The sequence below is a fragment of the Crotalus tigris genome, unplaced genomic scaffold, assembly GCF_016545835.1.
Source record: "Crotalus tigris isolate CLP2741 ecotype Arizona unplaced genomic scaffold, ASM1654583v1 scf7180000017666.379230911805:20528666, whole genome shotgun sequence".
Taxonomy (NCBI): Eukaryota; Metazoa; Chordata; class Lepidosauria; order Squamata; family Viperidae; genus Crotalus; species Crotalus tigris.
The window spans coordinates 18975662-18992937 of record NW_024096552.1 but is presented as its reverse complement, the minus strand read 5'-3'; the positions used below and the strand labels follow the sequence as shown (position 1 = coordinate 18992937).

General features: G+C 34.0%; 1 protein-coding gene across 7 annotated transcripts in view; it reads left to right on the top strand.

Annotated features, from left to right (window-relative positions):
* The window catches only part of ARPP21 (cAMP regulated phosphoprotein 21), a 229534-nt gene that overhangs the window by 195520 nt on the left and 16738 nt on the right, over nt 1–17276 (top strand). For all 7 annotated transcript variants that reach the window (XM_039336910.1, XM_039336911.1, XM_039336909.1 and 4 more), the window contains one exon: nt 1365–1491. In XM_039336910.1, coding sequence (XP_039192844.1) covers nt 1365–1491 — 127 coding nt within the window. The remainder of the gene's footprint in view (nt 1–1364; nt 1492–17276) is intronic.

Below are 17276 nucleotides of genomic sequence, written 5' to 3'. Positions count from 1 at the left end.
GAACTCTGTCCTGAGTCCATCAGGCAGTCGCAAATGAAGACAGTGGCACTAGTCTACCCGGCAGTAATAGATAGGACAGTACCGGTTTACCCAGCCAGAACGATCAACGAGGTACCAGTCTTCCCGAAGCGATCAGGCCAAGAGACCCTGGTCTACCCAGCCCAACAAGGAGGCTGGTAGATCGGGGACCTCAAACAACAGTGCAGCGCTCTGGACAGACACAAAACCTGCCTGCATATTTGAGTGATTATGTTCATAAGTTGCAATGTGTTGACTTATCCAGGGGGAAGGGGTGTAATGTATTGTGTTAGTCATTAATAGTTGTTATGATCCGTTGTTGTGTATGTTTGAAAAGAGTCTCCAACTGTCGCGGAGCAAACTGCAATTTAAGCAGGAAATTGTTCTTTAAAATAATTGGTCGCCGCCTAGTGGCAGCACTGTATAAATATATGTCAAGTGGTTGTCGGAGCCACTTCTGTGTTTTCAGCAATAAAAAATAGTTGTATTACATCGGTCTGGTGTATGCCTCAACGAACTCAATACACAACACTGACTTTGTGCCCTTACATTCTAAATACAGGTTAATTTGAGTTTCAGGCACCTTTCTAACTTTAATTATAACTTATAACACATACTGAGTATGTGGTTGATATTACATAGAGACCTGAGGTAAGTGGCACAAGAATTTAATAAATAACTAGCGCATAAATTACAATTGGTAAAGAAAACTCCTATGGGGAAGTAATAAAAATTGCTTAAAAACTGAATAACATTTTATCGAAAACTTTTATTGTGATTCCCATCTCTCCTTCCATTGCTTAGCAGTCTTATAGGACTTTTGCTTGATCTGAAATCATTCTTTCCAAATAATGTTTTTGTTCTTTTTTTTAAGCATTATTTCAGAAATGCATTTCTCCTGCTTACCATTTGTTATTTGAGTTCTCCCATTGGTGATCATCCCAACAACATTTTACCCTTGTAATTTTACCTGTGATATTTATGCATCCTAATGTTGGTTCAATAAGATATTGTTCCAAAGTCCATTGAAAGCTTTAAGAAAGCAAATGGTATATTTTATGCAGGTCCTTTTTCAGTTCTGTATAGCTACATTTTTGTCTGTTTGAGGATTTTATCTGTCTGTAAACTGATGGTATTTTACTTAATAGAATGTTTTCTACAGTTCATAAAAAATTCAAGGTTTTTTTTTTTTTGCATTTGTTGCTTACCATTTATTATTGCTTCTATCTGTACCACTGCCTTATTAGATTTACTAAGCAAAAGATCTCAATTTCACAAATAATTTTGAATACTTAATGAGTGGGGTTTTTTGTACAGCTTATAAAAACATGGTCCTTATTTCACAGATGCCTGTATATTATTATCCTTCTGGTCAATACCCTACCTCAGCAACCCAGCAGCACCGACCTATGGCCTCAGTTCAGTGTGGTGCACAACCAAGTCCCCAGACATCACAGACTACACAGCAAGCAGGTATATACCTACACAATTTGATTCTTCAGTTAGGGATCTGGATGAATTTTACATACGCTCATGCAATTCTACTTTATACTGCATAAAAATATCACTCCATAATTACATTTCTTAGCTGACCAAATCTCTGACATAAGTTGATCCTAAAATACCACTACAGAATCTTTATTTATATATATTTAAATTTGTGTGTGCGTGGTTAGGAAGAATGGAAATGGTAGTAAAAAATCTTAGACAAGTGAGATACTGTAAAAAAAATCCTTCATCTAATTATGATAGCTCTGAGTGTATTCTTCTCCTTCCATGCATGGAGTAATGCTTTTTATTTATCTTTCAATTTCAAAAATATTTTTTTCCATTTATAATTTCTTCAATTTATACTAGTATTAAATCAAAATTGCTTTATTTATAAGTATCTAAGTCAATATCAAAATGACATCAAAATGATATTTACATCTTTTTATGTCACTACAAACTGTAAGCGTTTATGACGACTTGTTAATATTTCACTAAGAAGCACTTGGTTCTGTAAACCTCATTAATTTAAAAAAACACCCATAGATTTCAATCATGTACCAAGAAAACTAGAAATGTGGCAGATGCCTTGAGGATAACTACTCTTGTCTTTCTACCTCTGTTTCTGAATTAAGTTAGTTTCTCAGTGTATGTCCCTGCAGTGATGTTCAGCTGGAAGGGGGGCCGTTACACTGTAAGAGAGTGAGTAGCAGGTCTCACAGTGAACCGGTCTCTTTTCTTACTGTGTCACATCTCTCCCAATAACTATGATTGACATAGGGAGCAAACTACGAATGTATGTTAACTGTATTGTTAGATGTCCGTTGCATTTTATTATTACTGAGCTTGGGAACACAGCAGTAATAATTAGTTATATAGTTTTCCAGTTTCCATAATTCTTAAATATTTCACTCACTAGAACAAACAACAGTTTCAATAGCTAAGTAGCTATTATAGTATAATTCTAAACTTCTAATTTTAAGTGAATTAATATTGTATCAATAAGAAGCTTTGATAAGTAGAAATATATGCTATAAGCCTACAAGAACTAAAAACATCCTATCTGAGTTCATGTACGTGTTGTATAAATACTATGTTAAACTGGTCAAACAAATGTTTATAATTGATTTGTAAGATAATAATTTATCATGATCCACACATTTCTCTTATTTCCGTATACTATATTGCTTTGAGTGACCATTATTAATAGCATGTAACATACCATTTTCCCTCACTTTTTATGTTCCAGAATGCTCAAAAACTGCAAATATTCATTTGCTCAAAACAAAATCTCACTTTTCTTTCCTTTTTTCAAGAACATTCTTCTGATTTCTGCCTCACATTAGATCTTTCAACCTCAGCAGGAAATACAAATACTGTTAAGAGTATATTTTACTATGTTATTTTTAATCTATATCTAATCTTAGTTAAATTGTGCATCAGTCATGGAATTTTTATTGAGAAGGTACATATAGTTCATTCTTTATCATTATAATTTCAAAAGGTTATGCAGTAATTATGAGTAAAAATCCTGCCTGTTTCTATATTTGGCATTTCATTTACTATGATATATTGTAACAGAGATGAAGTATGGTACATCTGTCGCTTATATATTTGAGGATCATCTTATATCAATTTTCTCCCAATTTCTAAGACAATTTTCAGATTAGTATATAAAATTCCTGAACTTTGGAAAATGTCTACTATCAATATTCTCTGCTATATTGCTTAATTCTTCTATTACAGAAAATAGTATTGTCTGCTTATTCTAAGATAAAGATAATGTCTGAATTGAGCTAGACACATCTATTCAGTTTCATTAGCAATAGTGTTGTTTCTCAGTCTTGGCAATTTTAAGATATATGGACTTCAGCTACCAGAAGCAACCTGGCTGCAGAATTCTTGAAGTTAAAATCCACATATCTTGAGGCTATTGAGAAACATTTGTACTATATAGAAGGAATTTCTCATTACCTAAAAAAATAAAAATCTAACTTATCACCTTCAGTTCCTTTAACTGATCTTGATCATGTTTTATTTCTGAGCCCAGAGAAATCAGCCTCTGCTTCCACCTGCAGAATTTTATTTATTATTTTGTCACTCAGTTACCTGTCCCCCCCCCTTTTTAAAAATATATTGTGATGAGTGGGATCACAAAAATGCCAGAAAGAAATATATTGGGGTGTATGTGATAACTGGAAAACTGTAGCAAAAATCATAAGTATAGAAGAAGTAATCAGTAAAATAGCAAATGAGCAAACTAAAAAAGTATTGATTGTTGGCAGCTGAATATATATTACAGAAAAATAAATAGTTTGTCTAGCCATAGATGCCTCCAAAGCTTTAGTTTAGTTTAAAAGCTTGTAAGAATATTGTTTACCCAGACCAAAGCAAGTTCTGGTACAAGTAATTTTTGTTGTGATTCTTTTGCACAAGAAACGTGCTTTTGACAGGATTCTTCTTAATGACTTCTACAGCAATTGGTTGAAGAAACAAAAATTTCTGTATAGCGTTTCTAATGTGTTTGAAAATGTGTTCAGATAGCTGCAAGGCAGAGAGATGAGCTCATCTGAAATTAGATTGCAGTCTGACAGCAATAAATCATTTTGCAAGAGGAATAGGAAGCTTTTCATTTATGTATGTATGTTTGAGTCATGAGTCCAGGAGGACCCCAAGTTGTGCACTGGATCTGCACCTATCCAGAGTTAAGATTGATAACCAACAGGATCCAGAGGTCCCTTCATGCACAGCTACTTCATCTTGCCTGGGTTCCCATACAGACCCCATACAGCCTCCAGGCACTGAGAGAGGAGGATTGCTTGGGATCACCAAGGATGGAGATGTGTGCATCATCAGCCCGCTGATGATATCTCATCCTATGGGGTCGAATGATCTCACCCAGTGGTCTGATGTTCATTTTAAAAAGGAGTGGGGAAAATCCTTACTGATTTTCAGATCCAGTCTTCTGATTGCATCATGTAATCAGCCAATAACATCTGCATTGAAAAGCACAACTATCAGGTCCCTAATCAATTAGTTTCTAAAGGCATCACAGGTATTTTTATACATTTAATTATAAATGCCTAAAACAACCAAGGGATTGTCATATATCTTTTCTTTCCTTTCTGCTCATTGTTGAACAATTCACTAGGAATGCTATTTATTCTCTTGCATGCATGCTTTTACTTCTATAATTGAAATAATTAAATTGTACAAGACATTCTGCAATATGCACCTTATCACGCATACTTTCTCTGTTTACATTATACAACCAACTTTTTCTCTTGGCATTCATTCATTTATCAATAACTTCCTGAAACAACTATTGGTCCCTGCCCAACATAAAACTGAACTGCACTACATTAAGTTGGTTATTGTACATTTCATAATCTTTCAAAATTCTACCGTACTTTCTGGCGTATAAGATGACTTTCGCAAGCTTTAAAATTGGCGCCAAAGTCGAGGGTCATCTTATACGCCGAGTTGTCTTATACGCCAGAAATAACAGTAATTTCCGGCATATAAGACGACTTTCTAGGTATGCGACTCAGTGCCAAAGACAGTCGTCTTATATGCCGGGTTGCCTTATACGCCGGAATATATGGTACTAACCTCATTCCCTTAACCAACAAATATAGTTTTTGCATTCAGTCTTGCTACTTTTCCCTTTGGACAGAAACAATAACAAAAACAAATTCCATTTGTCAGAGACAGATGCTATCTTTACTCATACATTAAACAAGTCACACAGTGATTACATAAGCAAATCATATTCATATTTTAAGATGCTCCAGTTATACCATCTGTAACTGCAACTTTGCTAGTTTCTAACATTTTCACTACATTTATGATTTTTGAAATTATTTTAAATCACTCCAGTTTAAAAAAATACATTGATAAATTAGAGCAAATACTGAGAAAGGCTATCAAGATGCTGTAAGGATTGAAACTCGTGGCCTGTGAGAAACTGATAAAAGACAGTTACTTTTAGTTTTCAGGGGAAAAAAATTGAGAGGGAATATAATAGCTATCTTCAAATATCATAAGGACTGCCTCACTATAGAAGGTTTCCACTTATTCCAGTTATTCCAGAGGGCTTGACCAGAACAAATGGGATGAAACTTCAGGGAGATAGATGCATATTAGACTTTGGAAAGAATAGGTGGTCATAAGGAGTCAGTTCTTCCTCTATACCAGAGGTTTTCAGACGGAGACTGGATAGTTATCTTTCGGGGATGGTAGAGTGAATCCTGCAGTGTGCAAAGAGTTGGATTTCATGATCTGTTATGTCCCTTCCAAATTTATGATTCTATTATTTTCCCCCTTGAATTGTATCATGTATTGCATGTATTTCAATTCCAGAATTCCCTTTATTTCAATGAAGTGGTTTCTGCAGAGAGAGGAAGAAGGGCCGAATGATGCAAGCCTCTCTGTCTTCTTTTGTACATGTTTTTTGACATTGCACATATGTGCAAAATAGATAGGACAACAGCACATATATCATTTTTTTAATTCATTCTATTGGAGATTAACCTGTTATCTCACACATTTTCATGAAGGAGTTATACATTCTCTTCCAACAGTTCGAAACTTCAATTTTGTTTTCCCCATTCTTTATTTTTCTTCCATGTCCAATTTTTTCCAAGATTTCCCTTCAATTCTATCAAAAAGTGTGTCTCATGAGCAGAACTTCGTCTCAACTTTGGCTATGTGCATGCATAAATAGACATATGCTTAAAGAATGATTGACACAAGGCAGTTCACCCAAAAACCCCACTGAAGATGTTAACATAGTTTGGTAATGAAATGTCCGGAGCTAAACAAACTCATAGAACAGACCCTTGCCAAAATCTAAAATCAGTTTTTCCACAAACCTATTATCAGGCTAAACCTAACTGATATTATTAGAAATAAGGGCTATGGGCCAACTTACTTAAGAAATGAATTACATTTTTTGTACAGAACAAAATACAGAAAAATAATAATGCATGATATAAAAGACTAAATTCTGCAGTTGTACTTCAGTTTCCAGTTCTGAGAGTGGAAGTTAAGACCATTATTTAGCCTCACTTTCTCCAGTCTAGATCTTTTCATATGCTGGGATGACTCTTAAAACTTCTCACCATTTAGAATCAGTACATCAGTAGAAATGACTAAGATTCACATCTGTGAATTGTAGCCACATGTTGACTATAGAATTCATCTAATTACTAGATAAGGCTTTGGGAAAAAGTCATCTCCAATATCTGTACTGGGATGTCTCATCCCACAATGAAGTATGCTAATGCAGCAACTGAGCTCTCTTTGTTCTCACACATAGTGCTTGGATTGCGTCCAAAACTGGGGATATCATTCTATAATTTTCTGTGCAGCATTTCTACCTTATTGGAATAAGTGACTTGAATTTTTTGAATTTATGAACAAATAACATCAGTCTTAACATTCACTGTTCCTAAAATTTAATGTAGGTTATTCATATTCAAATATACTTGTGTTATCAAACACTTTTATCTGTCTTCTTTTAAAATCATCTCTGCTTTTTCCCTCAGAGCAGAGAACAATTGATTACATCCAATAGCTCCTATGTGACTAGACTGCAATTACCTAAAACAAACACATATCTTAAACATATTTGCAGATATCCCCCAAATACCAAACACTTTTTTTCAGATTAAGAACACTGTATCTGTTTGATCATGCAAAGTCAGGATTGAAAACATCCATGGAAAAGACATTTGACTCTATACTGTTGTACAGTGACTAGCTTTCAAATGTTCCTTAATAAAATTGGAAAATGTGATTAATTATGGTGATTTAAGCAAATAATCTTTATTTTAAATGTTTACTTATCATTGTAAAAATGAAGTACAATTTTCATTTTTACCTTCTAAAACTGTGCTATTAAATTCCAGCTGCAGAGATTTGCTTTGATTCTTTTGTGCAGAAGTCCCCAACCTTTTGGGCACTAGGGACCGGTCCATGGAGACAGTTTTTCCCACAGACCAGAGGATATGTGGTTTTGTATGCTGCCTGCATCTCATGGATGGGGCTTTGCTTGTTTGTGCAGACCGGTTGCTGGCATGCTACAGCCCAGTACTGGTCCATGGACTAGGGGTTGGGTTTGGTTTGTCACTGCTTTAGTGACAAAGAAAAAAAATACCAAATATGTCCCCAAAAGTGTTCACACTAATCCAGATAGATGAAAAAGGAGCTCTGACAGGAGGAACAGTTATAAAAATATAACATAAATTAATCAGAGATTCTATCAGAAACAAAATGGCGCAATCAAAATAGACTTTATCACAGAACAGATGGCAGCCGTGAAGAGTATCTGTTTGCATACTTCATTCTATTCTTTAAAATTTGTCCAACCAAGACAATATTTTGAAAGGTTGAACTAAATAAAATATATTACAATTACAGGCTTTTTACTAGGGATATACTATAATGTTATAATTATGTAATATATATTAAATTACATGCAGCAAACTTGTATGAAATTTAAACAAATACAAATAATAATTATACAAGAGATTAATCAGCATAATAAGATATTAAGGTTAGAGTTTATATTTGTTTGGATATATTTGTTATATATCTATATTGGTTTATGTTATGTTTACAACATTTTACCAAATATCACATGTTAGGAAAAATTGCAAATGACATTTGATTTTTTTTTTAGTGGCTAAAATAGAATAAAAGCAAAACAATAGAATAATATTTTAAATGTTGGATTTTTACCTATAGGAATCTAACCCCCTCTTCTTTGTGACAGCCCCCAAGTACTGGAAGACTGCTATCATATCACCCTAGTCCTTCTCTTTGTTAGATTAGACATACTTAATTCTCTCAATCATTCATAATATGGTTTAGCCTCCAGAACCCTCATCAGTTGTTCTTCTCTTCAGTCTTTACAAGGTCTCAACATCTTTTTTGTATCAGGGTAACAGAATTGGAAGCAATGTTCCAAGTTTCCATCAACTTTTATTTATAATTTATTTTTCTGTGAAATGCAGACAAGAGAAGAATAGGCATGCATGTGTGTGTGTGTGTGTGTGTGTGTATACACAGATGTACATAGATGTGTATGAATATATTTATGTTTACCTCGCCCACACACACACATACACACGATACAAATTAGTGGTAGGTTATGATATTCAACAACTGAAACAGCTGTACCAGGAATCACTTTACTTTCTATCCAGAAAGAGTTGGCTAAATCCTATATCAGCTAACACTGATCTACTTGACCTTGAAATTTCATTATACATGAAATGTGCATGCATATAATGGTGATCATGGTAAAAAGCTGTCACTAATTATGATGATTTTAAAATTATTTTTAGTATTTCTATTGTGTTAAGTATAAATAGCCATTTATGCACTTTAGAAGACCCAAGGAAATAAAATGTTAAGCTGTACAATGTTTAGATGCAAAAGTAATTTAGGAAAGTATGCTTGCAACTCCTTAAATGTACTTTGTCTTTCCAGGATATCTCATTTACCACATGATCAGAGATAAATATTAATTTCAGGACTTGCAGTTAAATGTTTCATACACATTCGTAAGTGCTCTGAGTATGAAAAGACTCCATAACAAAATGCTGTTAACTCAGGATTGAAGGGATGCTATAGAGTAAGCCTCTTAGCTGAAAGTATTTTTAAAATGTTCAGATCCTAAATCGTATAAAGATTCATAAATAAGTGGCTATTATTTTAATTACAACAAGTAGATAAAAATGTAAAATTCATTCTAAACATCTACTGTAGCTGATCCTGAAACCAACCTTAATAATAATAATAATTGTTGTATATGCAGCCAGCATGTTGCAATGGAGTTTGAGCTAAACAAATATACCATTGTTACTGGGGAAAAATAGTGAAAACTGAAGGGATCCAGTTGCCCTATGGAAATATCCACACTCTGGATGAAAGCAAGCATCATTAATACTTAGGCATCCTTCAAACTGAGAACATCAAATACACTGAAGTGAAGAAGAAAATTAGAAGTAAATTTATCATGAGACTGAAAAAAATCTTAGCACTGAAACTCAGTGAAGGAAATATCAAGACAGCTAACATCTGGGCAATTCCAGTCATTAGATATACAACTAGTAACAGACTGGAGTCAAACAATGAAACACCTGGATAAGAAAGACCAGAAAATAATGACAATGAATCATGCCCTTCATACACACAGTGTGTTGATAGGCTCTACTTACTAAGAAAAATAAGTGGGCATGGAATGTTACAAGAATATCAAGTAGTTGAAGAAGAAAAAAGGACATTGGAAGAACATCTAAAGGATAGTGAAGATGCACTGAAGCTAGTACCACCAGGAAGGTTTACTGAATATCACTGACTACAAGAACAAAGGAAGAAAATAGGCATGGCAAGATAAAGTATTACATGGCCAGTACATACAAACAAATAGCAGGCAAAGTAAATAACAGCAACTGGCAATGGATAAGAGCAAAAAGATTGAAGAAAGAGATAGCGGGGATAATTCTGTCTACACAAGATCAAGCCTTAAGAAATGCAAACAGTAAAATGCCAGCATTGAGAAGACAGCAACAGATAGCAAATGCCACTTCTGAAAGGAAGCAGAACAAGCAGTGGAGCACCTTAGATGCTGCAAGAAGGTGACCCATATTGACTACAAACAATAGTATAACAAAATAGCAACAGTGGCACATTTGAATATATGTAAGAAATACCAAGTAAGAACTGGTGGTAACACAAAATAGATAAAATAATAGAAAATGAAGAAGCTAAAGTGTTCTGAGACTTTTGAATTCAAACAGATAAGAACCTGCCACTTAATACCTCAGACTTAATAACTGTCTATATGAAAGTCAAAAAAGTCTGCAGTTGATGTGACATTACCTGGAGAAATCAGAATTAAAAAGAAAGAACTAGAGAAAATCACACAACAGAAACTTGCAAATATAAATAAAACGATTGTGGCAAAATAAAGAAAAGATAGTACCAATAGTAATAGGAACCTTGATGTAATCTCAAAATATCTGGAGTGCTACTTGAACACTATCAGCATTGACTAAATTACCATCAATCAAGCAGCTTTACTTGGGGTAGCTTACATCCCTTGATAATACTTTAGTATTATTAAATAACATCTGCTTATATCATGTCTTTCAGAAGGACTTGATAGATAGACAAAAATGCCAAATCCAGTCTAATCATTAGCTAATGATAGGCTTTTTTTAACACAAAGCTGTAGGTTTACACTAGCTGTTATATTTTTATATGAAAGAAATTAACTTTTTGTAAACGTATCAATCCTGGGATGCATGCATGTATACAGTATATATATTGTATATGTACTGCAGATAGATGATACACACACACACACAGTGTGATATAAATTGAAGAAGAATTATATAATGAAGGGGGAAATAGATCACTTACACAACAATTGGGCAGTAAAAATTAATTACATTGGCCTGCATGGGTCATGCCTAAAAATGTGTAGATACTGTATTTTAGTTTTATCTGTTATTTCAATATATTTTGTTCTTTATAATCCCACAGATTTCTCTGTTTTCTCAGTTGAGCAAGGATCTTTTAGTAGCAAGGAAAATCAGTATTATACAATCAAAGTGTAAAACATTTCATATTAACTATTAACATTAGTTTGTTTTGAATGAACGGATGTTTCATAAGAACCCATTTTAACCAAAGCTTTAGGTATTAGCACCATGTATTGGATTTTGCTTGGGTATTCAGTAAAAATCCAAACTATAATGTTTGGATCATCTATTTTCAACAATTACGCAGCATAGTGTAATTTAGATTTGTTATGCTGTTTCTACTATAATCCAAACAGATTCCTAAAAGTCACAACTAACTCATTGAATGTGTTTTCATAAGCTCTTACAAAAGCCTTGAAAAAAATGTTTTTAAAAGGACTACACTTGGACTCCTAATAATTGTGAAGCACTTCTTCAGACTTTTTATAACTTTACTTGACAAGTAATACATTTCACAATGTGAGAGAAACAGGAGATTAAAACTAGTGAACAAATGCAAATAAGAATGCTTTAAAAATTGCCAGTTTAATGGGACAAAAATAATGCATTAAGAACTAAATTTATTTTTTAAAAAAATCAAGAGGTCCTCATAGTTGTGGCTGCAGCAGTGTCACTGCAGTTACATAATGATACTCAATTATAATATTGCAGCATTCAGTGGTTACATAACTAACATTTATAACTGCACCTCCAGCTTTTGACAAAAGGTCAGTAGGAAAGCCAGCAAGAGGTCACAAATGGTGATCACATGACCACAGGATGCTATAAACATGTGAGATTAATGTAACAAAAGCAATGTGGACTGCCAGAATTATTATTGTAGGTGGCATAGTCATGACATTTGCATCGCTTAGCAATGGAGTTGCCAGTCCCAATTACCTTTGATAAATTAGGAGTATTGTAATTACTCTATTATTTAAAATGTATAATCAGAGATAATGAGATCACATAGAGAAATAAGTAAATGCCATAGACAAAAATTGTAGGCATAGAATTTAGCTGAGTTCTGATTTCATTTTGTTCAAATACACCATAAACAAAGTTAACATTTGCTTTATTCATGTCACTATACAATTATGTAGAGATAAATAAACAAACATGAAAATATTATCTTAGAACAATGGTTTACATGTAATAGGATATTCTTGGCATTTAAATCCTTGTGAAAACATTATTCCTCTTCTTCCAACCCTCCAAGAACAGGATCTTCTTTGTGAGGTCAGGCTTAATTCCAGAGGCCATATGTAACCACTATAAATATGAAAATATGACTCTGCTAACACTGTCACTATCATTATGTTACCTTCTTTTTCTGCCTTCAAAGCACAGCAGAAATTTTTATGCCTGTCTTCTGGAAACCACCATATGTGAGGCATTATCATGAAAACCACATTATCACAGTAGTTTGGGGCCTTGGGCATCTTCTGTCCAATTGCTTTCACTAGGTTCTGGTAGGTAATTTGTCATTGAAGTGGCCTATACTGCTGAAATGTGCTCTTTGGAGGCAGAGGCACAGCTAATATGCTTTTAGAATGTCTTGGAATTGCCTCAGTAAATCACAGCTGTCACTGTTAGTATTTTGATCACTTACCAGGACAAGATACTATCTTCTCACGTTCATGGTGGAAAGTCTTTTGGGATATTTAAGTATTAAACTCTCACACATCATAAAATGAAATTAAGCGAAGAAGGCTTGTTTTATCATTTTGTTTTAAGATTGTTTACTATACTTAAGTTTGTTTTATTGCAGTAATTAGTTATTTTTATTTTTATTACTTGACTGTAAAAATGGGTGGAAGCCTATTTTAATGTGTTAATTTGCATCATAAAATGTTATGTAGCAGAATATATTTTTATTTTGTATTTAAAACCCATATATATTACTTTTTGCTTGACAAGTGATACAAAGACACACACATGTTGAGAAGATCTCAGAAGGATCTCAAAGCAGTCACACTGAACTTCTAAAGTAGGGGTGTCAAACTCGCAACATCATGTGACATATTGCGATGTATCATGACTTTTTTTTCCATTGCCGGCAATAGGGTGGGCGCAGTTTTGCCATGGCGAAATTATTTGAGTTTGAAGTTAAACTGCCTTGACTATCCTTTCAGAGTAGAAAAACAGAAGACAATTTTTAAAAGTAAATAAAATTTAAAGCAGTCATAGTAAGCATCTGAGTTAATTTCAATAGGAAGTTTCTAGAAAATGCTATGCCTTCTTCCTTCTCTTTCTCTTCCTTGAATATGATAAAGGGCTCAACCACAATTGACCCCAAAATTTCTGTTGCTAAGCAAGACAGTTGTTCAATGAGTTTCTCCTATTTTACAACCTTTCTTGCCACAGTTGTTAAGTGAGTTACTGAAATTGTTAAATTAGTAACACATTTGTAAAGTGAATCTGGCTTCCCCATTAACTTTGCTTGTCAGAAGGTCGCAAAATTTAACTTTATTAAATTTACTGTACATGACTCAGGGATACTGCACCCATGATAAATATGAACCAATTGCCAAGTGTCCGAACTCTGATCATATTATCATGGAGATGTTGCAACAGTTGGAAGGTGAAAAATGGTCATAAGTCACTTTTTTTCAGTACTGCTGTAGCTTCAAACGGGCACTAAATGAATAATTGTAAGTTAAAGATTATTTGTATTGCCAAATTTGCTTCATCTCTATTTCTCTAGAGTTTTCCAGGGGAACCGCTTGAGATTCCTTTTCTTTAATAAATTCCTGTATTATAGCAGTGGACTGTTGAAAGAACAAATGGAAAAACTAGCCTTTAAATATGCATCTAGAAAATGTTAATATAAATTCATTTCCTTGTGAGAGAACTCATTTAGCCAACTTAAAATCACTTCAGTTCCCAAACTGACTTTATTAAATTTACTGTATTGTTCTGTGATGAATACACATGATTACATCAATGCTCCATGCCATCTATTCCCAAAAAGCTACACTAAGTGTATAATAAAATGTAATTAAAAAAAAAAGAAACAGGTCTCTAGATTCTATAACAAGCTGTGTTTTAAAGTCACTTCTGATATAGTTTATCATCTGGAATGGGGGTGGCTGAGATAACACTTGTTGTATGATAAACTCCACTTTATCTCCTCCTATTCTTACTCTCTTAGAATTCCAGAATAGAACTATATAGTAATAGACGTGATTCAGATGTGACTGAATCTCAAATCAAGTTGAGCTAATTCTGACATGACAAATGTCCAAATCAAAGTCAGATTAATTAATCAAAATTCAATGATTTCTGAAGCTTAGCTAATGCTTCAAATGTTTGTTATTTAAAGAAAAATTGTCAGCAAAGAATGGGTTTATTGCCTCCCACCTCAGGGGAATTTCAGCATGAGGAAAAAGGGGAAATGTTCCAGTTTTATAATCCAGGCTGAATTATTTTTACTTGGATCCAGAGTGAATTATGTTTATTTGGTCTCTTCAGTTGCTGGGCTTTGGAGAAGGAATGTTAAAATTATAAACCATTGAATTATTGCAATTCAGTATTTACTATCAGTTTGATTCTGAAGAATAGAAATATCGACTCCAAAGAGGGAACACATATTTTTGTGATAGAGTGGCTCAATTGGCCTTAAAAGAATCAGTACTTGGCCCACTCTTGAAAAAGCAACTTCCTGAGTTAATTTTCATTTCCATTATAAATCTAAATACTGAATATTAAATCAATCAGTGTCTCTAAAAACCTCCTTAACCCATTAGGTGAGATTTTAAAACCCACTTTTAAATCTAACTCTGGCTTTCTTTTTGTGCCAAGCAGGCTTCCATACCAGTGCCTTTAAATCCTCCAATTTGTCTCCCTTCATTCCCACACATGTTGTTTGAATCAAGGGAGAACATCCAGTTATCAATTTTTCAAAGGAACTGGCCCTTTTGTAGTTATTAGGTTGCTGCCCTAATAAATCACGTCTCCATGTTTGGTTTAAAATGTTTGTTATCCATTCAGTCTGGTCTTCTTCTTCCTCCTCCTCCTCCTCCTCCTCCTCCTCTTCTTCTTCTTCTTCCTCCTCCTCTTCTTCTTCTTCTCCTCCTCCTCCTCCTCCTCCTCCTCCTCCTCCTCCTCCTCCTCCTCCTTCTCCCAATTTGTTCTGAGTAAAATAAACAGTCATATCCAGTGTTGTCATTGTTGTTTGCTTATCTAGATTGTCAAAATTCTCACTATATTGTAGTTGTTCAATTCCTGTTGTTTTGAAAATTGCAGGTATTTTGGTTAAGGTCAGTATTTGATTATCAGAGTTCTCAATAGGTTGTACATATTGTCGCACAAAATCCTCTTTAATAATGGATTGTTCCTCTTCTGTTGTTTTTTGATTTAGAAGTTGATCAGTTGGAGTCTGAAGTTTGCTTTGTAGCTTGGGGATAGCATCTTTGGTTTTCACTCTGGAATTCATTAGCTCAGTGGCTTCAAGAATTTTTCAAGTATAGTTAAGTTGTGGATAGAATTCCTCCATTTCTGTAGTAGTAGTTAAAGATAATCTTTTAGTGGAGGCTATGTTTAAAAAGAGTCAGCCAATGTCCGCCTCCACAGTTTCTAGAAGTTGTTTTCACCACCCAGCTGTTTCCAATTCTTATCTTTTTTGATAATGTGAAGGACAAATCAATAGAGCCTACAAGTTTCAAAGTCAGAAAAATTCAGTTGCTGTGCTAGGTTTCACCACAAGATGTCCCCAGTAGATTATAAAAATTTTTCCCAAACAACAATTATGCTTTTATTCACTTAAGAAAAAAAAGCAGAAGGGTACTTTTCAAAATTAATAGATAGATAAAATGCTAAATCTCTATAATAGGAACTTTTAGGACCCCAAAGTATCCAAAGAATAAAGATCCAGTTATATGGTTATAAAAATTACTTATTCTTTTCTTTACTTTCCAAAGCTCAGATTCCCAAGGTATATAAACGCCGCTACATTGAGAATGGGGAAGAAATTTCAGAGGCTTTTGCAGGAAGGTAGTTAGGGTAGAAAAAAGGAAAGGAAGGGTCTCACCCAGATCTTCCATGGTGCTTCATTGTGCTTAGTAGTGCTTTTGGCTTTTGGCACTTTTTAGTAGTGATCGGCCATGTTAATGGCCGGTCTTTTCTTCATCGATCCAAAGGAGCTGCCTCAGCTCAAGCGGAAGGGCTATTGCCCTTCCATGCTCAAGCGAGGGCCCTCCTCGCCCTTCCATGCTCAAGCGAGGGCCCTCCTCAGCAGTGGTCACCCCTCCAGGGCGACTTTCAACCCTTTCCAGGGTCTTTCAACAAAGGAAAACCGGATGGCGGAGAGGAGGCGCTCTCTGCACATCTGCTAGCACCACGATCCGGAACCGGAAGCCTGTATTTTCCTTCTTCAACCTTAGCCAAAATATAATTCTTAATATATTCAATATATAAATGATTAGGTATAGGCATTTTTTATATTTATATACATAATAATAACCTCTCTACATAAAATTTTGTTCAGTTTATATTATTCTCATCATCATCATCTCATTAATTCAGCATACATCCTGTTTTTATAATTTTTGTTCGCTTAGATTCCCTTATATTCAATCCAATTCTTATCAGTCAGAATTTCTTCATATTAGTCATCTAACTGTCTAAATTTTCCCATTTAGGTACATCATCCCAATATTTTATGTCATGCATTATAAAAATACTATATTTTTTATCTGTCTTATAGTATCTAGATATAACATCCTTTTTAATCAGTTTATATTTTACTTATATATTAATAAAAGTTACATCAACCTACAATTTTAACATTTAATATAGTATAAAACATATTATATTACTTAAATCTCATTATCCTTCTTGTTGTAAGGCCCCTTTATGTTCAAGATTTTCTGTTCTTTTAGCCATATTCAAACAAATGTTTATTCATGTAATAGTCCATCTGGTAGGGCGAGTCAAATCTCTTGTATCTGTCTCTGATCTTCTTTTGCCAAGTAATTTTACAAGTTGATGTAATCCGCTTACCCAACAGTTTCTGTATTTTTACAAATGTTGTTGCGAATACAAAAGATGAAGTAAGTAAGATAAATTCTCCTAATAATTCCATTTTTCTTGTTGCATCCGAACTTTGTAGATTTTTTCCTGTTTGTGTCAAATTGTAATTCTTTTCCTTTGTTATTTCATCAATTTGATCATACTTTTCTAGTTTGTAATCTGCTGTCTGATTTGTTTGTTCCTTTGTTGTTATTTACTGGG